This window comes from Hippopotamus amphibius, chromosome 7 (assembly GCF_030028045.1).
Source record: "Hippopotamus amphibius kiboko isolate mHipAmp2 chromosome 7, mHipAmp2.hap2, whole genome shotgun sequence".
NCBI lineage: Eukaryota > Metazoa > Chordata > Mammalia > Artiodactyla > Hippopotamidae > Hippopotamus > Hippopotamus amphibius.
This window is the reverse complement of record NC_080192.1, coordinates 10,327,736-10,353,123: the sequence shown is the minus strand read 5'-3', so window position 1 is coordinate 10,353,123 and position 25,388 is coordinate 10,327,736. Positions and strand designations below refer to the sequence as shown.

The 25,388-nt window shown below is 44.2% G+C and overlaps 1 protein-coding gene across 2 annotated transcripts; it reads left to right on the top strand.

The window, feature by feature from the left end:
- Positions 1-310: 310 nt before the first annotated feature.
- On the top strand, positions 311-23,393 carry EIF3L (eukaryotic translation initiation factor 3 subunit L). 2 transcript variants are annotated; one of them, XM_057742084.1, is made up of 13 exons: positions 311-416; positions 948-996; positions 1,901-2,111; positions 3,188-3,267; positions 5,861-5,922; positions 9,136-9,205; positions 9,404-9,477; positions 12,378-12,549; positions 14,237-14,391; positions 15,138-15,308; positions 16,419-16,916; positions 22,258-22,338; positions 23,176-23,393. In XM_057742084.1, the coding sequence occupies exons 1-13, from the start codon at positions 384-386 to the stop codon at positions 23,212-23,214; spliced, it is 1,695 nt and encodes a 564-aa protein (XP_057598067.1). In that variant the 5' UTR covers positions 311-383; the 3' UTR covers positions 23,215-23,393. The 2 variants fall into 2 exon arrangements, with proteins under 2 accessions (XP_057598067.1, XP_057598068.1); XM_057742085.1 differs by lacking the exon at positions 311-416 and adding an exon at positions 732-829.
- Positions 23,394-25,388: the final 1,995 nt, after the last annotated feature.

Below are 25,388 nucleotides of genomic sequence, written 5' to 3'. Positions count from 1 at the left end.
ACAGTCAGGCCCCCTATATCCGATTTTCCCTTCACGCGAGAGGGAGGACGAGGAAGCCCTCAGCCATCTTTTGAGTGGCATTACCTGTGGTTTCTCTTGCTTTGTCCGTCCTTTATTACGCCGAAATATTTCACGGTCTCATTTCTAAATGTTTACAAGTACTATAAAATCACCTTCCTTGTAGAGCCTCTATTTGAAGAAGGGAGAATAACATATGTTTGTTGATTTCGCCCTTCCCAACATGGCTGCCTCGGCTTGCCGGCGGCTCCGGAAGAGCTTCCGGTTTCCCGGCGGCCTCGAGGGGGCTGGACTTCCGGCGTCAAGACACAGGCGCGCCCCGCTTTTTCCGCTCTCTACAGGCTGGGTTCGCGAGCGCCGCAGGCATGTCGTATCCCGCTGATGATTACGAGTCTGAGGTAACGTGGTTCTGAGCGTGTGCTGGGCTCCGCGACAGGGGCAGGGCTCTTTGAATGCTAGGCCTCTCGGGGAGACGGTGTCTGGGCCTCTCCGGAAGCCGCGGCGGGCCTCGACCAGCCCCAGCCGGCCTCCTCGCCTGCGCGGTCCTCATGCTGCTGCCACCCACAGCTCCCGGCTCGGGATCAGCCCCGTCTCGGCCCGCCCACCTCGTGTGTCCGGTCCCCTGGTCCTCCTCTTTTCCAAGCCCGGGGACGGAGGCTGGGTATAGGGATCTACGTTTGTGTAACTTACGGCTTGGGCTCAGTCTTGTCAAACCCCGCTGATTCCCGCGGTCTCTTGTGCTTTCTTCTACCTTATTGCAGCCGTAACGCAGTGTTGTCGTGGTCTCTTTATTCTCCCTTTTGTCACCGGCGTGAGTTCCTCAAAGGCAGGGATTGTGTTTTGTCCACCTGTGTATCCTTAGAATCTAGAACGAGCCTTTTGGATTCACGAATTGGTGACTGTCTTGTGTTTGTCTCTTTTGTTAATAGGCTGCTTACGACCCCTATGCTTACCCGGGCGACTATGATATGCACACAGGTGAGTCTACAGGTTTGTGTGGCCAGCGGGGTGCTTCTGAGGACTGGTACCTTTTTGAGTGTCTCAGAGCAGCTCTGACGGGCACCTGTTTAAAACTAGGTCTTGATGGTCTGCCTTTGGAGTTAGTTATTAGCTCTCAGCCAGAGAGTGGTATAGAACTTATTCAACCAGGCCTCTTTAATGATCCACCTCAGAGTCTCAGAAGGGAAGGATTACTGTCCTGGCTGTGGTTTCCTTGTTCAGACTATTAGCTGAAGAAGAAAATCTTGTTGTGAAAAATTAAAGTGATTCATTCAAGCCAAGTCCAGATGAAATCTTCTTGGAAGATTTTTGAGGTTTCCTGAGTTATGTTGACTTGGTTTGTTTTGGCACTTGATAAATGCCATGTGTTGTTCCGGGTACTTCATGTGAAGTATTTCATTTAAAGTACCCGTTTTACAGGTGAGAAAACTGAGTGCAGAGAAGTTTCCTTACTTGCACCAAGTCATATCAGTAGAAGATGGCAATCATTCATTCATTCATTCATTCAAAAAATACTAAGTGCCTACTACTTATTCCCCCTTCCCACAGTTTTCCCCCCCTTCTCCCACACACATATAACTCTTCCACATCCTGAGGGTATACCTGGGTACAAAACACACAAGGTTCTTGTTCTCATAGACTTTAGGTTCTGGTGGGGGAAACAATAAGCAAATAATTAACATAAATAAATAAATAGTGGAAAATGTTCTGAAGAAACAGGCCAATGGGGATTGGGAGTGCTGTGGAGAGGATTTATACTTATGAATGTTTAAAGGGGAATTATGCCCAAGTTTATAGGCTTGAGGTTTGTTTAGGGGGTGGCCTTGCCCTTTTGTTATGTCCTGTCTGTGGCTTTGCAGTGTTGATCATATCCAATCTCTAGGAGATCCGAAGCAAGATCTGGCTTATGAACGTCAGTATGAACAGCAGACCTATCAGGTGATCCCTGAAGTGATCAAAAACTTCATCCAGTATTTCCATAAAACTGTCTCGGACTTAATTGACCAGAAGGTGTACGAGCTACAGGCCAGTCGTGTCTCCAGTGATGTCATTGACCAGAAGGTATATGAGATTCAGGACATCTATGAGAACAGGTATGGGCCATTGGCTGAACTGAGTTCTTACTGGTTGAGACTAGCTTAGTAAGGCAGTTTCTAGAAGGGGGTGATGTTTAATCATTTCTCTGTAAAGAGAGTGCCCAAGGGGTGTCTGTGATTCTTTGGGACCTAGGGACATGTTATTTTTTTGGACTCCATACCCAGAACTTGTACAGGGCCTAAAATAACACCATCACTATCAGTAATTATAGCAGCAATTGTGTGTGTGATCAGTATAGATCAGGCAATGATCTGAGTGCTTTTCTTGTATTTACTCATTTACCCTTTGCAGTAACCCATGAAGTAGGTTCTGTTATTTTCTCATTTTATAGATGAGAAAACAAAGCATGAAAGGATAAGGCACATAGCTAGTCAAGTGGATGTGCTGGATTTTGAACCTGTATAGTCTGTCCCCAGAGCCTAATTTCTAAACTGTGTTGGACAACTTCTCAATGCATAACAGGGTGAGCCCAACTCCGAGTGGTTGCTTCTTCAAGGGAACTGCCTTTGTGTAATGGGCATTAGAAGTGAAACGGGTCAGTCAGAGTTGGATAGTCAGGAAAGGTTTCACCAAGGAAATAGGTTGTGAAGCATCTTGGGCAACAGTGTTTGGGTTGCATGTTCAAGGGCTGTTATGGCATCAGACTGCAACAAATACACTGATTTGCTTCCATGTTTGGAGAGGTGGAGGAGGCATAGTGTTCCAGGAAGTGGAAGGGGAGGTGGGAAGCTAAGGGAGGGGGGTGGGGTGTCTAAAAGGTAGTTCTCAAGTCAGGGAACAGTAAGCAGTGAAATATGACTAGAGTTCATGATACGGAGGCAGGAGATGATCCTGAAGAGCGTGGTGGGTGCCTAACTGATGTAAGAAACATGTTTGACTGTATTAAGAAAGGTTGTCTGAGGTGCAGAGTTGGGTTGAGGGCAGCTGTAGATTTGGAGGCTCTGGCCCTGACTCTGGTTCTGTGACTTCTTCCTTTTTCTGAGTCTGGGTACTTATCTGTAAAATGTGAGGGTTGTCTCTTCTTAGATCCTTCCTGTTTTGGAGTTCTAGAATATTTCTGCTTGGTTTTCAGCTGGACCAAGTTGACGGAAAGATTCTTCAAGAATACACCCTGGCCTGAGGCTGAAACCATTGCTCCACAGGTTGGCAACGGTAGGCGTGAGTGCTTTGTGTCCTGTTTGCTGGATGGGATCTTATGACTGGGGGTCATTAGAAAGCTCAGGGTGATCTGTGTCTGTTTCGCTCACCATTGTACTTCCCCAGGATGTGGTGCGTAGTAGATCCTTAGTAAATGACTTGGTGAATGAAAGGTGGGTGAATGAAAGATGAGTAAATGAAGAGGGGACAGAGGTCTTTCACACGTGATGAAAGCTGACGTTGAGATTTTTGTCTTGACTGGTTTCCTTTTCCCTCTGTAATTTTGGGGTCATTACAGTTGCTCCAGAGTGGACTCTCTGGCCTCCTCTCACATTTCACCTTCTGATGGTTGTCTTTTATATATGGTGTGAAGTAGGAAGAGCACTTCATTCTTTTGCGTGTGGGTATCCAGCTGTCCCAGTACCTATTTTCAGAAAGACCATTCTTTTTCCATTGAATTGTCTTGACACTCATGTCGAAATTGGTTCTCATACAAATGTAGGGGTTTATTTTTGGACTCTGAGTTTGAGCCCATTGATCTATGTCTATCCTTATGTTTGTACCACCACACTGTCTTAATGATTGTAGCTTTGGAGTAAGTTTTGAAATTGGGAAGTATAAGTCTTCCACCTTTGTCCTTCAGAATTGCTTTGGGTCTTCTGAGTCTCTTGAATTTCCGTATGAATTTTAGGGTCAGCTTGTCAGTGTCTGCAAAGAAGCCAACTTGGATTTTGGTAGAGATTGTGTTGGGTCTGAAGATCAGTTTGGGAGAGTATTGCGATTTAAACAATATTAAGTCTTCTAATCCATGGTTTTGGCATGTCTTTCTGTTTATTTAGGTCCTTGATTTCTTTCAGCGTTTTGTAGTTTTTAACGTACAAGTCTTTCACTTTTGTTACAGCTAACATTTTTTGAACACTTAACATTTGTATCATCATCTTTACTCAGGTTTAGAACTTTTTTTTTTTTTTAATATGTATGTATTTATTTGGTTGCACTGGGTCTTAGTTGCAGCAGGCGGGCTCCTTAGTTGTGGCATGCAAACTTTTTTTTTTTTTTTTTTTGCCTGCATTGGGTCTTTGTTGCTGCACGCGGGCTCTCTCTAGTTGTGGCGACTGGGGGCTACTCTTTTTTTTTTTTTTTAATTATTTTTTTGGGGGTACACCAAGTTCAATCATCTGTTTTTATACACATATCCCCGTATTCCCTCCCTTCCTTGACTCCTCCGGGGCTACTCTTCCTTGTGGTGCACCAGCTTCTCTTGTTATGGAGCACGGGCTCTAGGTTAGTGGGCTTCAGTAGCTGCAGCACATGTGCTCAGTAGTTGTGGCTCGCGGGCTTAGTTGCTCTGAGGCATGTGGGATCTTCCCTGACCAGGGATCGAACCTGGGCCCCCTGCATTGGGATTGTGGAGTCTTATCCATTGAGCCACCAGGGAAGTCCCTAAAACCCCCTCTTCAGTGTGTGTTTCCATGTTGCTTAGACGTTATGCTCTGTTTAATATTTTGTCTATAAAGAGTATAATATTGTATAAAAAAACAATAGGAGTCCTATAACGCATGTTTTTAAACAGGTAAGGATTCACAGGACTCATAGTATAAAAGATTTGGTAAAAAAATCCCCCTCCCATCTCCTTCCCACGTCTTCAGTTTTTCTCTCTGGAGCCACCTGTTCCCCATTTTCTTGTTTATCCTTCCTGTGCGCATATAGAAGCAACTAGGAGTTACTTGTTCCTTCTTTTACATTGACTAAGTAGATGCTCGTTTGTTTCTGTTTTTTAAATTTATTATATTTGTGGAGAGTATTCTGCAGCTCCAGGATTCCCAAGACCATCCCCAGATTTGATTATTTGCTAGGAGGATTCATAGGACTGGTCCCTCAGCTGTGGTGTGTTTTATGGAGCTACCAGAGCAGATCATTACAGACTCAATGTCCAGGTATTTTATTGGGGGCTGGTCAGGTAGGCACATGCTCTGCCTTGCATATACTGACATTCCAGACTCCCAGAAGGAGAGCAGGTGTTCAGTATAAACCGTGTTGTTTGCACAGTTTAGGGACAGCAGATCACCCTTATGAGGTGGTAGGAACCCTCCTGAAATCTAGGTTCTCAGATGCCAGCCAAGGACCAACTTTACCAGCAGACCTTTCTAAATAGTCTCAGACCTGTATGTTAACTTCTGCACGACATTGATATCCAAACAGCTTTTTTTTTCTTCCCCCTTCTTTCTTTTTAATGGTTGCATCATATCAGTACGGTAAATTCCTTAAAATAGAACGTCTAAGATCCCCATGTATTTGCAGTTTTGATAGTGTCATATCACCTTCCATGGCGCCATTACTTATTTACGTCCTCATTAAGCAGCTGGATGGCAAAAGTACCTAAATGATGAAGGGAAATGGGCCTGAATGAGATTAAGATGAGGTTGAAAGAATAAAATGGGAAATGAATTTTCTCATGGTGTGTGTTTTTGGGGTGTAAGTGTAGAATTTTGATGTTGTTTAATCTTGAAATCACAGTTACTCCTTTACTTCCTCCAAGGGCTAAAACTGCCAGAAGATGCCTGTCGTTTGGTGGATTACTAAAGCACCTCTCTGCCATCTCTTTCAGATGCTGTCTTCCTGATTTTGTACAAAGAGTTATACTACAGGCATATATATGCCAAAGTCAGTGTGAGTATCTAAATGTTGCTGACAGTTTTTAAACTCTGTCTTTTTTGTCCCTGGAACACAGTTGCTAGTTTATATTGGTTCAGTGTCCAAGAGTGGTTGGTATGTTTTCTGAGTGTTCTTTTAAGAAAGGATGGAGGGAATGATTGAACCCAGAAAGCTGGGTATCTGTTCCAGGCAAATGGTACCACTGTGTAGCCTGTCTGTCCTTTTTAATTTCTCCACCTCACAGTTCTCCTGGCTTGGACACTCATCACATGCCCTGGCTTGAAGGATGTCATCCCAATAGTGTGTTCCCAGGCACCTTCGGATGCCTTCACTTGCAGTGCCCTTGCTTTTTCCTTTCAATGTGTTGCCACTGAGCCTCCTGTCCTCTGAGAAGTACATACAGCTGTTGCTGTGTGCCAGGCACAATTTGAGGCACTTGGCACACATCTGCGTGTCTAATCCCCATGGTGATCCTGAAAAGTAGGCAAACTGAGGTGCAGAGAGGTTACTTTTTCTCAGATTCATGCAGCTAGTAAGTGGCAAAACTCCTAGAACCTAGGCCTGTCTTTCTGTGACATCAGTGTTCTTTCTACCATTCTCTTTCAACTTTGGGCACTTGCTGGATTCTTCTCTTCCTGATTTCTAAATTTTAGAGTGCCCTAAGTCTCTTAAAATACTGTCTACACTGTTTACAGGTATACCTTGGAGATGTTGCAGGTTCGGTTCCAGACCACCACAGTAAAGGGCATATCTCAGTAAAGTGCATATCGCAGTAAAAATAGTCCCGTAAATTTTTTTGCTTTCCCAGAGCATATAAAAATTATGCTACCCTATACTGTAGCTTGTTAGGTGTGCATATAGCATTGCGTCTTTAAAAAATGCACATCCCTACCCTAGTTCAAGCATTATTCTCTCTTGCCTGAATGACTGCCTAGCTGCTCACTCTTGCCCACTTAAGTTTATTCTCAACCTAGTAACCATGGTGATCCTTTTGAAACATAGTCGCTTCAGGTCACCCCCTTCCTCATGATCCTACCATGACTTCCCATCACACTTAGAATAAAATCCCAAGTCTTAGTCATGGTCCTGCATGATCTGGCCCCTGACTTCCTTTCCAGTCTCATTTCCTGCATCTATCCCTCCTTTCCTTGGCTCCTAGCCACACTGTGTGGCACTGCAGAGCACAAATCACTCGCTGACATTGTCTTATTTATTTGGGTTTTGTTTGCTTCCCCCACTAGAGGGTAAGCTCCACCAGGACACGGACTTTATCTTGTTTGCTGCTCTAATCCAGTGTCCAATCCCCCATGATGACATGGTTTTTGTTTGTTTGTTTTTTAGTTAAAGTTGTTTATTTTTTATTTATTGTTTTGCATTGGGTCTTTGTTGCTGTGAGCAGGCTTTCTCTAGTTGTGGTAAGCAGAGGTTACTCTTCATTGCGGTACGTGGGCTTCTCATTGAGGTGGCTTCTCTTGTTGCGGAGCACAGGCTTTAGGCGTGCAGGCTCAGTAGTTGTGGCTTGTGGGCTCTAGAGCACAGGCTCAGTGGTTGTGGTGCATGGGCTTAGTTGCTCCACAGCAAGTGGGAATCTTCCCCGACCAGGGATCGAACCCACGTCCGCTGCATTGGCTGGTGGATTCTCAACCACTGCGCCACCAAGGAAGTCCCCCACCATGATGACACGTTAATTGTTGGAGTGTATATGTGCCTTTGTAAATGGAAGAAACGGGCACCACAGTCTCATTAGGGTATTTCTATCTAAAGAGTTCCCAGCTTCTCACAGTTACTCACTTCTCTCCCTTTGAGGACCGCTTGACCTGACTAGAGCTCTGGCCTCGGCACAGGAGCCACCTACCGTCAGTGGTGGTAGGTGGAGGAGTTCTTGTTGCCAAAGTAACGCAGGGGGCTGTGTTTCTCTGGCATCCCCGCAAGCTCTCTGACTACCTCATCTGATAGACGTAAAGAGTCTCTCCTGCCATTGATGCTGTGGCTCAGGTACTTTGCGGGCCGGGCTGAGACTCTTGCCAGCCTGTATAGCATAGCATGGCTTTGGGAAGACCATGGCATCAGAAGCCATAGTATGGCTGGTTTTGCCACCTCTAATCTTTCCTCTGGTCTGTAGATGAAGATTCAGCAGAAATTTGTTGACCCCATGACCTCTTCGCTAGGTACCAGATGGGGCAGTTTCGCGTACATGATGGGGGTGGGGTGGGGAGGAGAGGAGAGTTTTTCATTGAAAGAGCATTTACTGTGTTAGGCACTTTCACTTCACGATCTCGTTTTTCAGAGAGATTAAATATCTTGTCAGACCCCATGGTTAGTAAGCGGTAGAGCTGAGACCACTACTCTATCACAAGTACACCATTCACATTCATCATGTTGTTGCCCAGCTCAGAAACCTTCAGGGGTTCTCAGTTGCCAGCAACATGAAGTCTAGATCAGGGGTCAGCAGGCTTCTATGTACAGGGCCAGGTAGTAAGTATTCTAGGCTTCGAGGGCTATAATGGTCTCTGCTTTATAGCAGCCGTGGACAGTGAGTACATGTCTGTGTTCCAGTTAAAGTTCTTATTTACAGAAACAGGTGGTGGTGGATTTGCTGACCCCCTGGCTTAATTTTTGTTTGGCACTGAAAGACCTCTTCATTTCTGGCCTGTGGTAGCCCAGTGTAGCATTGTCTGCCTTACTCCCCAGCCTTCAAGCACCATGATTTTATCTCTTGGCCTTTGTTAGTCTTGTTTTTCCTGAAACACCTTCCCCTTGCTCTTCTGCTTTGCCAGATCTACATGCCTGGTCTCTAATGGTCATTTAAGGTTTTTGGCATAAAATCTGACCATTGGGGTCAGGTATTCAGTGCCCTTTGAACTGCTGTAGCTCTTACTGTCTTCCCTGTCACTTTATTGAGTGCTCTTTACATGCTCAACTCTCATGTACAGTTGACCCTTGAACAGCACGGGTTGGAACTGCGGGGGCCCACTCATATGCAGATATTTGCCATAAATACTTATAGTACTATAGGATCCACAGTTGATTGAATCTGCAGATGTGGTGGAACCAGGTATTAGGAGGGCTGACTATAGGTTATACACAGATTTTTGACCCTGGAGTGTTGGTGCCCCTAACCCATGTGTTTTCAAGGGTCAGCTGTATTTGTTTTCAACAGTCAGTGGCAGGCCATGAGTAGAATGCATTTAGATTAAATGTGTCCTCCTGTCTCTGCTTTCTTTGCAGGGGGGACCCTCCTTGGAGCAGAGGTTTGAATCCTATTACAACTACTGCAATCTCTTCAACTACATTCTTAGTGAGTCTGAGGTTATGATGAGACCTAGTATGGGCCTTCAGCTCTTTTTAGCAGGTTTTTAATGTGCAGGTGGGAAGAGGGGGAAGTCTTGTGATTCATAGTTCTTTTTAGAGAGAAATCACAAAATGTGTTCTGCAGCCTTACTGAATGGACGTAGTCATTGATTTGAGTCTGACTTTTCTGTGGTCTCCTGCCCAGATGCTGATGGTCCTGCTCCCCTCGAACTCCCCAACCAGTGGCTCTGGGATATCATCGATGAGTTCATCTACCAGGTACCTGGTCAGCTTTGGCCTAATTTGAAATAACTGGTCCAAATAAGCGGCAGTGTTACCATTGTTTGTGTTCTTAAAAAGATACATGGTGTAAAGCCGCCCCAGGGGAGTGTGAAATACCCCGTGGCAGTGGACTCTATGTCATGTTTTTTTGAAGAATCAGTGAGGTCTAAGAGCTTCATTCTGAACTCGGAAGTCAAGAGAACTGAGCTCGTTGACATTCACCATGTTCTTACCTGACCTTGAGAGGTGGTCTAGCAGGAAGAATACAGATTTCCAGACTTTGGAGTACTCCTCTGGGGCTGCCACCTCGTGGCTCTGTAGTGGTGATGTGTTATTTTAGCTCTCTGAGTCTCACTTTCCTCACCTACAGAGCAGAAAGGTTCTGTATCTTGATTGTGGTGGTGGTGATGTGAGTATATGTTGGATCAAAATGAAAGAACACTTTTATCAAAAGGGAAAACTTACCTATCAGAGTGCTGTTGCTAAAAAACATAAAATAATTTATTTTGGAAAAAAAATCTTTCCCATGTTTTACAGGGATGGCACAGCTCTTACTGGGCATTTCAGGAGAAATCAGTTTCTTAGTAAAGCTATTATTTGAGCTCCATGAATCAGAGAGACTTTGAATACAAAGTACTGATCAAGTTGTGATAGGTGAGCTGAGGAAACCTTCCTCTGGCTCTTTTGAGAAAGAGGCTTCCTGCTTCAAACAGGCTTCAGTGCCTTGTGCAATGAAGGCCACAGACCACACTGGCCTTGTTTGCCCTCTCTGGCTCCTTGGCTTGCTGTTTGGCATAAGTTTAGAAGATTGGTTCTCTTGCTGGCTAACAGCAAGTCAGGGAGGATCATCAGTGCTAAGGTTCTTCATTGTCTTAAGATAATCCTAACTCCCTGGGCTTAACTGCTGTTCTCTTAAGGGGTTTAAGTGCTCTTGATTCTCACAGAGACTGGCCAGTGCCTGCCAGGTGTGATTCCTGCAGCCAGCCTTCCTGTGAGAAGTGAGAGCACTGTAAGCTGCTTAAGAAGAGAACACCAGCTAAACCGCATCGGGTGAGGGCCACTTCCCTTCCCCACCACTGTCTTCTTTATTCTTGTTGTTGTGTTTTGTCTTTTTAAAAATTAAAAAATGAATTTTTTTTTTGCTCTTTATCTTCCACCACTCTTTCATTTATTTGTATTGATACAGTAATATATGAATGTGTTGACATTGATAAATTTTTTTTTAACTGCAGATAAAGTGAAAGTGTCTTCCTTCCTTGCCTTTGCAGAGGCATCAGTTACTGTCTGGAAAGAGAGTCATATAGAGACCTGCCTTGTTTTTTTGTGCTGTGTATATATGATGTACCACTCTTCTGGTGTATGTGTTACACATAAGTTTATTTCTAGGGTTGATTAGAAGTAGAATTGTTGGCTGAGGATATTTGCTTTTAAAATTATTTTAAATCAGGTTTATAGAGTCATAATTTGCCTGCAATAAAGTGTATTTCTTTTTTTTTTTTAGAATTTCTTTCTTTTTAAAATTTACTTATTTGTTTTTGTCTGCATTGGGTCTTAGTTGGGTCCTGTGGCATGCAGGATCTTTTTGTTGCAGCGCTCCGGCTTCTCTCTAGTTGTGGCGCAGGCTCCAGGGTGCGTACGCTCTGTAGTTTGCAAGGCACAGGCTCTCTAGTTGAAGTGCACAAGCTCAGTAGCTGTGGTGTGCAGGCTTAGTTGCCCCGTGCCATGGGGGATCTTAATTCCCTGACCAGGGATCTAACCCACATCCCGTGCATTGGAAGGCAGGTTCTTTATCACTGGACCACCAGGGAAGTCCCAAGTGTACCAATTTTAAGTGTACAGTTGATAAGATTTGACGAAGGTATACACCACTACAATCAAGATATAGAACATTTTCGTCACTTTGAATTTTAATAAATAGTAATTACTGCCTTCCCAAAAGGCTGTGTCAAGTTATACTACTATCAGCAGCATTTTCTGTACTGGATGTTATTCTAATTTTTGTCAGTTTGATAGGAAAGAAATGGTAATCATTTTAATTTACATTTTTCTGAAGAGATTGAGCATTTTCCCTTTGAAGTGATCATCAGTATCCTTTGCCCGTTTTTCTGTTTGATGATCTTGTTCTTTTGGGCTCATGAGACTTCCTTCTATATTCTGGATACTATTCTTTGTTTATTGTAAATTTGGAAACATATTCTCCTGCACTCTTAGAGGAAGGTGATGTTTTAGAGTTGAAGAGTAATCTTAGGTCATCTAGAACCTAGATTATGGATCACTGGTTTCCAAACCTGTGTGCGCACCAGAATCAACCAGGGAGCTTTCAGTTCTGACAGAGCAAGTAGGTCTCTTATGCTAGTTAGTCTCAAGGTGATGGATGGAGCCAGCCCAGTGCTGGTCCCAGATAGAACCCCTGCCCCAGACAAATACCTGTGGTATGTACCCTATATATGCCTTACACTTGGCCAGGTTCTGTGGTTGGGACAGGGGTGACTCAGACTGGGCTCCTGTCACAGGTGAATTGATGGTCAGCTCTGGAAGGGAAGACACACATGTGCAAGTACCTACCCCATCTCTGCCATGTATGAGTAGATCAGTTGTAAGCCACCTGATTCTGGTGGCCAGGCTGATGGCACTGTGACACCCAGAGACAGCAAGTAACTTTAGGCTGTGTTTGACTCCAAATTGAATGTTTTTTTCCACAAACTACTTCTCATTTTAGAGATTTTTTGCTTAGCTGTGAAATAGGTATCATAGTAATGAACAAAATTCATAGCTTAATCAAAGATGGCTTTGAAAGACAGATGGGTGTAGCGGGAGAAGCGGCGCCAGTAGCATTGTGCATTTGTGCTGTCCCTTTGGGGTTTACCCCACTGCTGCATCTTTCCCTTCCTCAACAGTTTCAGTCGTTCAGTCAGTACCGCTGTAAGACTGCCAAGAAGTCAGAGGAGGAGATCGACTTCCTTCGCTCCAATCCCAAAATCTGGAACGTTCACAGTGTCCTCAATGTCCTTCACTCCCTAGTAGACAAGTCCAACATCAACCGGCAGCTGGAGGTGTACACAAGCGGAGGTGAGTGCTGCCCGCATCTGTTCCTCGTGAACAGAGGCCGCAGGTAATGCGGAAGAGCCACTGTCTCAGGCTGCTCCTCTTTGGTGTTTGGGTGTAAACAGGAGCTGAGTGCTGATTTGGGTACTGCTGGACTTGGCACAGTCTGTTGGCCGACAGACTGAACTAGCACTTCCTAAGAGCTGTATTTGTAAACACTTCTTCTGCCTCTCCAGGGCGTTTGTTTAGATAAATACTTCTCAGACTTTCTGGTGTGAGGACCACTTTACAGTCTTAAAAAAAATCACAAAGTTTATCTATATACAAATTTTGTTACAGTGAGAAGAGTAGTGTTTTTGCAAACTTCTTTACTGTCTGGCTTCTTAGAAGAGAGCTGGAGTCTCCTGCTTCTTCACTCAGTCTGTGGCAATGTGCTGTTTTGGTTGAAGTATCTGAGGGAAATCTGGCCTCACACATTTTTAGTTGGGACGGGAGAGAAACGTAATCACCTTTTCAGGGAGCCCAGCTCTTCTCTGATTCGACATGAGAACTTGACAGGGCGTAATTTCATACAGGTTAGTTGCAGTGTGGAATCTGAAACCTTATCAGTGAACTTGTACTTGTTATATTAAAGTTTATTGGTCTGTCCTGCAGCATGAATGAATCTTTACTCATGTGTGATTTTGTAAAATACTGATTCATTGAGCTAGCGAGATTTTCTGAAAGTTGACACATTTTATTAGACACTTTTTTGTTTTGTTTTTAAATTATTTATTTATGTATTTGGTTGCACTGGGTCTTAGTTGTAGCAGGTAGGCTCCTTACTTGCAGCTTGCCGGCTCCTTAGTTGTTATGCGAACTCTTAGCTGCAGCATGCATTTGAGATCTAGTTCCCTGACCAGGGATGGAACCCAGGCCTCCTACATTGGGAGCATGGAGTTGTAACCACTGTGCCACCAGGGAAATCCCTAGACAGTTTTTTGAAACCACATCTGTTACTTTCCCCGTTAACCTCATCAGATGAGTCTTTCCTGGGGAGCTGTTGAGTTCGTCATGGCAGATACAAGTTTTATGAAACTCTAATTTTTAATTAAAAGCTCAAGTTTTCATTGGCAGCAAACACTGTCAGTTGTTTTCATTTAACAGGCTCACTTCATACATTTTTGGAAAAATGTCTGCTAAATACCCATGTCTAAATATTCATAGTTTGTGTCATTCTTTCAAGTGAAAATGGGGTTTTATGGGAAAAGAAGGTGGCTGGTTCTTTTATTGCAAGTGGGTGGTGGTAAAGGATACAATGAGGACAGTAGAGTTTGGTGCCACTGCAGTTACTGGAGTTGTTTTTGCACCATCAGTGCAAACGTCAACTCAGAGAGGCAAATAGTATCTTAGCATTATTAGGAAGATAGCTTTGATCTCATGGACTTCCTGAAAGGAGGGGCCTTGCTGAGTAACTTACTGATGAGAGGGGTCTTCTCATATTCTCAGGTTGCCACCCCATCACGTGACTTAACTGATAAATGTAAGATTAGCATAAGGCCAGGTGTGCTGTTTCTTGGTATTCCTTCCAAGGCAGAGTTATTCCCTATTGCAGGGAGCTTTAGGGACTGGCAGTAGGTGAAGAGTTGACTGAGTGACGTTCAAGGGTCAGGCTTGCCTGTCTTCCCCTGCCTTTACTGAATTGTTCATGGTTTCTGTGTGTCTGTCTCAGGTGACCCTGAGAGTGTGGCTGGGGAGTATGGACGGCACTCCCTCTACAAGATGCTTGGGTACTTCAGCCTGGTGGGGCTTCTGCGTCTGCACTCCCTGTTGGGGGATTACTACCAGGCCATCAAGGTGCTGGAGAACATTGAACTGAACAAGAAGGTAATTAATTCCCTGTTTCTTTGGGTCTACCTTCCTAGAGCCAGAAAGTTTGTCTGCTTTAAGAGAAACTCTGAACTAGTAAGACAGATTTCAGGGAGAAAAAAAGAGAATTCCTCCCCAGGTCAGTGGAGAATTGAGACAAGAACTGGAAAAACCACTGCAGAGAAAATCTGAACCTGGACAAGATGGTTTCTCTTTGGTGCTTAATAGCACTTAAAATTTTCAGCAATCTTTTGATTCTATTTTCAAACCAGGATGATAATGGCAGATTTTTACTTTTCAGCTTTCACTAAAGAATTAACAAAAGACTTAGTTAGTTCTGAGGTGGTATAGATAATGCTCTGTTAGCAGTGGTTGTTTTCCTAGCCATAGAAACATGGTACCTTTTTTGTTTAACGTGTGTGTCTTACCTATCCATTCCTTTATAGGGCTTATTTGGAAAAGCAAGGAGTAGAAAGCAAGAAAGAATATAAAAGTGAGGTGTAGAGAATTTTAGAGCTGAAAGAAATTTTAGGGTCACCTGGTCTAGTCCTTTTCTGTTACGGGCAAGAAAATGGAGTCCTCAGGTCACATAATCAGTAAGTGGTACCATCTGTACTCAGAGCCTCTGACTCCAGAGCCAGGGCTTCCTCTCAGTAGTTCAGGGCCTCTGCAGGGAGCTCTCGGTGCTTCCGCTGACTTTCAGACCCTATCTGGGATGAATTGGCCGTGAGACTCATGGGTGTTGCTTCTTTCTCCTTCCACAGAGCATGTATTCTCGTGTGCCCGAGTGCCAGGTTACCACATACTATTATGTCGGTTTTGCATATTTGATGATGCGTCGCTACCAGGATGCCATCCGGGTCTTTGCCAACATTCTCCTCTACATCCAGAGGACCAAGAGCATGTTCCAGAGGACCACATACAAATATGAGATGGTAAGGAGGCCTCTGACCAGCTCACATACCTATGCCAACAGTTTTGGGGTAAATGCTTTCCAAAATTTTGCTATTTTGTATGCTTTTTCTTTTTAAGATGCTGTGGTTTTTTATTTTTTGGCTGTATTGGGTCTTCATTGCTGCGCGCCGGCTTTCTCTAGTTGTGGCGAGTGGGAGCTACTCTTCGTTGTGGTGCATGGACTTCTCATTGCGGTGGCTTCTCTTGTTGCAGAGCAGAGGTTCCAGGCGTACAGGCTTCAGTAGTTGCAGCACGCAGGCTCAGTAGTTGTGGTGCATGGGCTTAGTTGCTCCACAGCATGTGGGATCTTCCTGGACCAGGGCTCGAACCCATGTCCCCTGTACTGGCAGGCAGATTCTTAACCACTGCACCACCAGGGAAGTCCCTCGTATGCTTTTTCAGTAGGCTGATTTCTTAATGGCTAGCCTGTTCTAAGGGTTTCCTTTGTTACACCTATTACTTCAGATCATTAACACTTTGATGATAAGGACAGTATCTTTTGTCTTATCCCCCAGCAGTGCCTAGAGTGTTCACTGTGCTGCTGGTGTTTAAAATCAGTTAGATATGGGTATTGCCCTCGGGTAGTTTGCCTGGAGGAGGATGGATTCAAAACTTGCCTAGAATTGGGAGGAGGTTTCTAAGCAGAATAGATGTGTTAAGACTAGAAGTATGGTCATGTAGCAGCACAGTAAACGATTTTAGCTGGAAGGCAGAAGGTGATTCTGGGATAACCTTTACAACCCAGGTAAAGTATTTAATCTTTATTCTGTAGGTGTTAAGTGCCATCAGAGATTTCTGGGTGACTTGATCATGTCTGGTGTGGGGGGATTGACCTGTCAATGATGTGTAGGGTGGACTGGTGAGACTGAGAAAGGGGTACCGGTAAAGAATCCAGGAGACAACTAAGGAGGACCTGGAACTAGGCCAGAAGTTCGGTAGAGCTAGAGGGAGATATTGGGAAAGTTAGCTGTTGGGTGTAAGACAAAGGGAGATCAGAAGGTCTGTACAGAGTGTACTTGGGAGGATGGTGGGGAACCTCAGAAAATCCATTTCATTCGACCCTGCACCAATCTCTCCCCCCCCACCCCCAGATTAACAAGCAGAATGAGCAGATGCACGCGCTGCTGGCCATCGCCCTCACCATGTACCCCATGCGTATCGATGAGAGCATTCACCTCCAGCTGCGGGAGAAATATGGGGACAAGATGCTGCGCATGCAGAAAGGTGACCCGCAGGTCTATGAGGAACTTTTCAGCTACTCCTGCCCCAAATTCCTGTCGCCTGTAGTGCCCAACTATGACAACGTGCACCCCAGTTACCACAAGGAGCCCTTCTTGCAGCAGCTGAAGGTGTTTTCTGACGAAGTGCAGCAGCAGGCCCAGCTCTCAACCATCCGCAGCTTCCTCAAGCTCTACACCACCATGCCTGTGGCCAAGCTGGCCGGCTTCCTGGACCTCACTGAGCAGGAGTTCCGAATCCAGCTTCTTGTCTTCAAACACAAAATGAAGAACCTGGTGTGGACCAGTGGCATCTCTGCCCTAGATGGCGAATTTCAGTCAGCCTCCGAGGTTGACTTCTACATTGATAAGGTATGGCTGCCCCCTGGGCTAGGTTCTCAGGGAGCTCTCTGTACATCCATTCAGCAATAATTGTTTACCAAGCACCCACTGTTGTGGGCATTCGGAACATATCATTGAGCAGAATTGACAAAGATTTCTGCCCATGTGCTGGTTTTCTAGTGTTAAAAAAGTAAATGGTAAGCGTTATAATTAAGCAAACCATGGAGTAGTTTAGAAGTTGCCATGTGCCGTGGAGTAAGGGTGGTGTTGGAAGGCACGGGTTGTAGTATTAAATAAGATGCCCAGGATAGATTTTGTTGAGGAAGTGAATTGAAGCTACGATTTGAAAGAGGTGTGGAAATTAGCAAGCCGACATCTGGAGGAAGAGCATTCCAGGCAGAGGGAGCAGTTAGAACAAAGGCGCTGAGGTGGGAGGAGCCCAGGCTGCTGCACCGCGGCTGGAGTGGCCTGAGAGGATGCTGGGAGAGGAGGTTGCAGAAGAAAGGGGGAGGTGCTTTGTAGGCTGTTGGAAGTACTTTGCTGGGTGGGAAGCCATTGTCCTGACTTGTACCACCCTAGGTTGGTGCTGCCTGGTGTTGAATTTCTTGTAATGGAATTATGTATGCAGTATGTGCTCTTTTCCATTTGGCTTCTTTTGCTTAACATTATATTTGAGAGAAGTCACCATCCAGCATTGTCACATGTAGCAGTAGTTCAGTCATGCTTGTTCTATGATTGTCCAACATCTACTGCAATTACTGATTGCAGTGTTTCCATTCTTCTGCTGATGGACCTTTGGGTGCTTTTGGCTGTTGAACAGTACACATATGGTTTTGTAGAGTGGCTGTCAATGGTCCATTTAAGCTTTTTTTTTTGTTTTTAAGTGATACGTGTATATATGTTTGTTTATGGAAAGAGTTATTTCTGGAAAGATGCACAAGCAACAGAGCAGTGGTTTCCTGTCAGGAAAAGAGGCAGTTTGAGGAGCATTGTTAGTTTTCTTTGTTAGATTTTACCTTCAAGTTGGACATTTTAATGTCCTGTTGAGTTTTTCTTCAATAAAACATTCTATTCAGACATATTTGGAACCCTGACATGGACTCAGTCTGTTAAAAATCAATGGATCAGTATCTTTCATCTCTTCTGGAATATTCTTAGTAAGTCTTAGATATTGTTTCTTCTCTATTTTCCTTCTGGATTTTTTGTTTGTTTGTTTTAAACTCTGGTGATTCATTTTATTTTTTGGTTGCGAGGCTTGCAGGATCTTAGGGATTAAACCCGCACCCCCTGTAGTGGAAGCACAGAGTCTCACACTGGACCACCAGGGAAGTCCCTGGAGTTCTTTAGTCTATGCTAGACCTCACTGTATCCTCCGTGTCTCCTTTAAACCCTTCTTCCATTTTTTTGTCTCCTCTATTCTGGATACTTTTGATCATTCTATCCCTTTTAATCTTTTCAGCTCTGTTTCTAGCTTTCTCTGTTTTTCTTTTTTTTAATTAGTGATGTAGTGTTTCCTTAAGTACTTGGTTTTTTTGTGTTTTTTTGTTTTGTTTTGTTTTGTTTTGCTACATATGGTTCATTGTCCTTGAAAAAAAAACTTGTTGGTATTCTTTGAAAATAAGGATGAACATTTGTTCCTCTAGAGGGGATTTGCTTTCGCTTCTTTAAGGTGCCTGGGAATATTATTGGTCTGCAACCACCATAGACTGAACTCACAGCCTGAGGTCCCCTGGACCAGCTAGGTGACAAGGCCAGGCTGTAGACTGTCAGAAGAATAATGTCTCAGAGATGGATCTCTTTCTTTTATGCCTCTCCCCCTGCCCTCAGCAAGCTTTGCTTGGTGTCAGGAATGGGACGGCAGTACACTTCTGGATCACCTTTAGCTGAGGATGTAGCTTTTTCGGATCTCAGCATTACAAGGATGGTCTTCTGTTAGACTGGCCCTCTGTCCAAGCTTTTTAGGATTAGCAAATGCCCTCAGTGCAGAAGGGGGTCCTGTGTTTTGCTTATAGAATGGTTTGTTTTCTCTTAAATGGTTCTTTATTCTTGTCAGTTCTTTGCTGCTGTGAGGCAATTAAAAATATCCTGCAATTTTGGTTGTTTTCAGAAAGTATGTTGGTCTGCAACACACATATAGGTATACAACCCTAAGAGACAAACAACTCACAAGACCTGTACCATACATATGTGTGTGTTTATCCCTTGCCAGCAACTGCATTTTTATTTATTTATTTTACTTTAAATATTTTATTTTAAAATTTGTTGAAGTAGAGTTGATTTACAGTGTTGTGTTCACTTCTGCTGTACAGCAGAATGATTGTTATACATATGTATACATTCTTTTTCATATTCTTTTCCATATGGTTTGTCACATGATGTTGAATAGTTAATTCCCTGTACTCTACAGTAGGACCTTGTTTTTCCATCCTATATATAATAGTTTGCATCTGCTAATCCCAGACTCCCAATCCATCCCTTCCCCACCCCCCCTTGGCAACCACAAGTCTGTTTTCTACTCTGTGAGTCTAACAACTGCTTTTTATTTATTTAATTTATTTATTTTACAACTCCTTTTTTTTTTTAACAACTGCTTTTTAAAATTAACTCTCAGACCCGTGTTCCAACAACAACCACCAATCAACACAATATACAAAAACTCACTTTGAAACTGTCAGATTAAAAAAATAATCGTGTATAGAAAAGTAATGTGTCACTCGACTCACTCACCTTTGTGGCTATTGTTTGTGATAATCGTTAACAAAAGGTAGAAAATCAGCTCTAGCACAGCTGAGGTGGGGCTTGGGGAAAAGGGAAAGAAAATGTGTTGGTCTAAACACACTACTTTTTGCTGACAGTTTTTTAAGGATTTTTTTGTTGTTGTTGCATTTGGGTCCTCTTTGCTGTGTGCAGGCTTTTTCTAGTTGTGTCACGCGGGGGCTACCCTTCATTTCAGTGTGTAGGCTTCTCATTGCAGTGGCTTCTCTTGTGGAGCACGGGCTCTAGGTGTGTAGGCTTCGGTAGTTGTGGCACGCGGGCTCAGTAGTCGTGGCTCTCAGGCTGCAGAGTGCAGGCTCAGTAGTTGTGTCCCATGGGCTTAGTTGCTCCGAGGCATGTGGATCTTCTCAGACCAGGGCTGGAACCCGTGTCCCCTACCTTGGCAGGCAGATTCTTAACCACTGTGCCACCAGGGAAGTCCCAACAGTTTTTAAAAGTAAAATTTACGTAACAAATTTCACCACTTTAAAGGGTATAATTTTGTGAATATTAGTATATTCACCATGTTGTGCAACCATCTCTGTGCTCTAATTCTTCCGTGTTTTCATTATTCCCAAAAGAAACCCCTGCCTGTTACCAGTATTCTTAGTTCCCCCTTTCCCCCTAATCCCTGGCAGATCAGTAATCTGCTTTCTGTCTCTGGATTTGTCTATTCTTGATATTTTCTAAAAACAGAATCATGAAATATGTGGCTTTTTGTGTTTGACTTTTTTTATTGAGCATCTTTTCAAGTTTCATTCAGGTTGTAGCAGATATCAGTACCTCATTCCTTTTTTATGGCTGAATAATATTCCACTGTTTGGATACACCACACTTGTTTATCCATTCATTAGTTGGTGGACAGTTGAGCTATTTTCACTTTTTGGCTGTTATGAATAACACTGCTATGAGTTTTTGTGTACAGATTTTGTGCGAACATATTCTCTTGGGTGTATATACCTGGTTCTGGAATTGCTAGGTCAATTTGGGGAGTTTGTTTTTGGAAGCTCATCTAGCTAAACCAGATCCTCTCATTTTAAACTTTATGGCTTTTCGAAGGCTTGGTGTTCGGCAGAACTTGGCTATCCCTGCCATGAACACTCACCAAAGGCAGAAACATGTCAATAGTGGAAGTTTTTCAATGTTTTAAGTCCTAAAAAAAAATAGTACTGATGAACCCAGCGACAGGGCAAGAATAAAGATGCAGATGTAGAGAATGGACTTGAGGACCTGAGGCGGGGGCGGGGGGCAAAGGGGAAGCTGAGATGAAGTGAGAGAGTAGCATAGACATATGTACACTACCAAATGTAAAATAGATAGCTAGTGGGAAGTTGCTGTATAACAAAGGGAGATCAACTCAATGATGGGTGATGCCTTAGAGGGCCAGGACAGGGAGGGTGGGAGTCGCAGGAGGGAGGGGATATGGGGATATGTGTATAAATACAGCTGATTCACTTTGGTGTACCTCAAAAGCTGGTACAAGAGTGTAAAGCAATTATATTCCAATAAAGAGCTTCAAAAAAAATTAAATAAAAAAATAAAAATAAAAACTGTCTATGCCCTGCAGTATCACATCAACTAGCTAAAGTTCTTTTATGCCAGACATATACATGTTCTTTGGCAATATCATTCATTTGCTCCATCCCTCTTAGTGACCCAGCTGAACACACCTCTCCCAAGAGTTAGCAACTTGATTATTACAGATAAAATTTTGCTGTGAGGTTATATTTAAGTTAAATTAATAATGTGATTTAAAGTTCCTGCATGAAAATGTTTTTAATTGCATGTTTTTATTATTGTTCTTCTTACTGGTTCAGGCTTGTCTTTGGCAAAATGCTGCCTTCTGTTTTTTTGCCTTTTCTTTTTTCAGCCTTGACTTGAAAAAATCCTATCAAAGAGATTCAGAAAGTTCTTGGGTCTTAACCTAGATTATGTAGGAATTTACAAGTAAAATGGTGCTCAACAAAATATTTTGAGCTAAAAAACAGTTTAAAATCTAGACTAATTTGCAATTTTATACTCATAAACAATGTATGTGAATAAAATGCCATTTTAAGTGTTATTATTGGGACTTCCCTGGTGGTGCAGTGGTTAAGAATCCGCCTGCCAATGCAGGGGCACAGGTTTGATCCCTGGTCCAGGAAGATCCCACACGCTGCGGACCAGCTAAGCCTGTGCACCACAACTACTTAGCCTGTGCTCTAGAGCCCGTGAGCCACAACTACCGAAGGCCATGCGCCTGGAGCCTGTGCTCCACAACCAGAGAAGCCACCACAATGAAAAGCCCGCGCACCTCAACAAAGAGTAGCCTCTGCTCACCACAACTAGAGAAAGCCCGTGCGCAGCAGTGAAGACCCAACATAGCCAATAAATAAATAAATAAAATACATTTAAAAAATAATAAAATGTTATTGGGGAAAGATTCCCGTTCATTAAAAAGACTAGAAAATAAAAATAAATGAGTTAAAAAGAAAATAAAAATCAGCCATAAAAGGAAAGCTGCTGTTAACTGGTAATGCTTTTCCATACGGCTTTATCTAGCACTTAGCATCACTGCTATTTGCAGGTCCGTAAGTGGCTCTCCCTCACTGCTCCTCTCTGGCTGCTTTTCCCATAGGACATGATCCACATCGCAGACACCAAGGTGGCCAGGCGCTATGGGGATTTCTTCATCCGGCAGATTCACAAATTTGAAGAGGTGAGGAGTCTGAGAGAGTGGTGTGTGGGCTGGAGACAGAGGTTAGGAACTGGGTGGGGAGTTTCACTTTTTTTATTTCTCATTTCTGTTTTTAAGAAAGCCTGACACTGGCGCTTTAAGTTTCTGAGCTAGACTGGCTGGCTGCTTGGGGTTTGGGGAGCAGGGTTGGGCCTGTAGGAGTTGCTGTGTCAGCCTTCTGCGGAGCATCTCTTTCCAAGATCTCCCGCTGCGGGTGGCCGGCTCCCTTCTCCCTCCCTGGTATTTCCTAATATGGGTGGATTCACTGCCTGCTCTTACCCATTCCTCCCCATTTGGCAGTTACTCTCTGACTTAGACAGGTCTGGCCAGTTTCTGCAGGCAGAGACCGTGAAGCTCTATTTTGACAGACTTGGTGCATTCCACCTCCTGCCCTTAGAGAGGTCTCGTGGGTCACTTTTCGTGGCCGTAACTAGAGCCACTGCGTCTTGGTGCTTTCAGTCCTCCAGCAGAGGTCACTGCTGTTCTGTGGTCCATGCTGCCAGACTCCTGCAGGATAATAATACAGCCGTGGCAAGTCAAGCCGCCCTGAGTCCCTTTCCTGTCTATAAAATGGGCAGAGCTATATAGGGTGTGTGTGTGTTGAGTGTGAAGGGCAGATAGAACAGGCTGTGTGAATTGTGCGGCGCCATAAGAACACTGTGGGGGAGGACTAACCGAGGATTTGCACGTAACAGTAGGCACCCAGGCCCACTTCAGAGGCGGCCTGGGAGTCTGACCTGGTGATCATACGCACTGTAGAAGGAAGAGGTTTGGTGAAAAAGCCATATCTGACTTTGCTTTTCTTTCTTTCTCTTCCAGCTTAATCGAACCCTGAAGAAGATGGGACAGAGACCCTGAGTATATTCACACTTGACACTACTCAGGAACCAATTTTGTTGTCACTGTAGGCGGGGAGTGTTTTTGCCACCATGAAGCCTTTACCTAGCTCAGCCAGCGGCCGGTCAACTGAGATGAAGTTTATTTGAATCAGGGACTGAAGTCTTTTAAATAGGTCTCAATAAAGGATCTTCTTTGGAGTCAGATTTATCGTCTCATTGTTGGGGAGCGTCTGTGGACAAGGGCAGCAATACGTAATTTCCCGTGTGTCATGAGATACTTTTTCCTGATGCATCAGTTATTGGTGTTTAACTTAAATTATTTAATCCTTGTATTCATACAGTATTATGCAGTATACAGGACATCTTCATATTCAGTATCTTATCTGCATCTCACAAGAAGCCTGTGAGCATTAATGACCTGCCGTAATTTGCACACGTGCTTGTGGAAGTGCTGGGTTTTAGGAAGGAACTACTGAAGACCTCTTGCTGGGACTGTGCTGAGGAGAATCCATGTACATTACCTGCACTTTTACAGCTGGGGCTTAGTAGTAGGGTCCCCGTTTCATTGATGAGGAAACAGGCTTGGGGAGTACGGTGACTTGATCAAGGTCACATAGTTATAAAAAAAAAAGCTGAGAGTTGGCTCCAAACTCTGTTGTCTTCCGCTGCCCAGCTCTCCTGATTCTTCACACTGAAAACTTTGGTTTATGCCATGGGCAGCCTCTCCCATCCTCAATGAGTTTGGAGCTACTGCTTGTCTGCCGGAACCTTCACAGCCAGTCACAGCTGAGTTGTGTCTGTTTTTCAGTCTCGGCCATCCCTCCCTTAAGTGGGATCTACCGTCTTGGGGGTTTCTTTGAGATGCATCTTCCACACCTCAGAACCCAGCAGCCCACACTATCATCAGAGCTGATTTCTAATCTTTTCTAACGAAGCACAGATCTATGATAATTGAAAACTTCCCTGAAACTGGTTATCTCAGGTAACTCACCCAACCTACCCATCAAAGATCAAATGTTCCTGGAGCTGTGAAACTATATGCAGGAGTAAGCGCTTCAGAATGATGCATTACCTCACTCTGGAGATGGACAGGTGTGGAGTCCTGATTTTATTGAGGAAAGGAAGACAGAGAGTAATCAAATAGCTTGTCCAAGGCCAAAGTAATAGGTAATGAAGACAGGTCTTTTGTTTCCCAAACTTGTGTTTTTACTTTAGAAAGCCCTACCCTAAGATTGGCAGCAAGAGGTGAAACAGCAGCAGATACCCCATCAAAATCTGCATGGTTGGGACTTACCTGGTGGTCCAAGGGTTAGGACCCTGTGCTTCCATTGCAGGGGGCACGGTTTCAAACCGTGGTCAGGAAACTAAGATTCTGCATGCCGCTCAGCGCAGCCAAAGAAAGTCTGCAAGGTCTATGTTAGCTCCCAAGCAAGGGAGTATTCCCTGGAACTTGGAAAGGCGTGACTGGTGAGGCGTCTCCCTGCCACCTGGTGACAGGGTTGCTGTGAATACTCAAACTTCGTGCTCACTTGGCACATGACTGGTCCCTTTCAAGTTCTTTTTAAGTTTTAAGCTTATAAAACTTGAGAGCTTGAGAACATGGAAAGAGCCACTGACTTGAAGGCATGACACCTAGATTCAAGTCTGAATTGTGTCACTGATGTACTGTGTGGTCTCTGGGCTGGTAGCCTTGTCTGAAAATGAAGATGTCTCCCCAGGTTGAGAGATGAAATGAATGTGAAAGGGCTGTGTTGCCCACTGCTGTGCAGCGCACCTGAGGGTCCCAGAGCCGGCGGCTGAGCAGAGCCGGGCCTGCTCCAGGGGCTCAGCATGGGGACGGCCCTGGCTGGAGCTGGGCGAACTGGCTTCCTTCTTATACGGGGTGTCACCTGTCACCTTGGGATGTACACCAGTATGGCTCTTGGGGCAGAAGCTTCTGCTTGCAGATCACTTTACCATTGAGTCCCGTCCCTTGTATATAAACAAGGATAGTAGAATCTGCCTTACCCAGCAGTCGTGAGGGAAAAATGAGATGCTCAGTTATTTACTTTTCCCCCACACTCGGAATTCATAAGCCCTTCTGTATCCTTGTTTCCTATTGATAGGGTAGTTACTGAAAGCCCGCGCACGGCAATGAAGACCCAATGCAGCCAAAAATAATTTTTTTAAAAAAAGGATCTGGAGATGAGTGCA

Coding starts and splice junctions, on each gene's coding strand:
- EIF3L (XM_057742084.1), top strand. CDS start 384: ATGTCGTATCCCGCTGATGATTACGAGTCTGAG. Junction 5,923..9,135: donor ATATATATGCCAAAGTCAGT/GTGAGTATCTAA, acceptor CTTTCTTTGCAG/GGGGGACCCTCCTTGGAGCA. Junction 9,478..12,377: donor TCGATGAGTTCATCTACCAG/GTACCTGGTCAG, acceptor CTTCCTCAACAG/TTTCAGTCGTTCAGTCAGTA.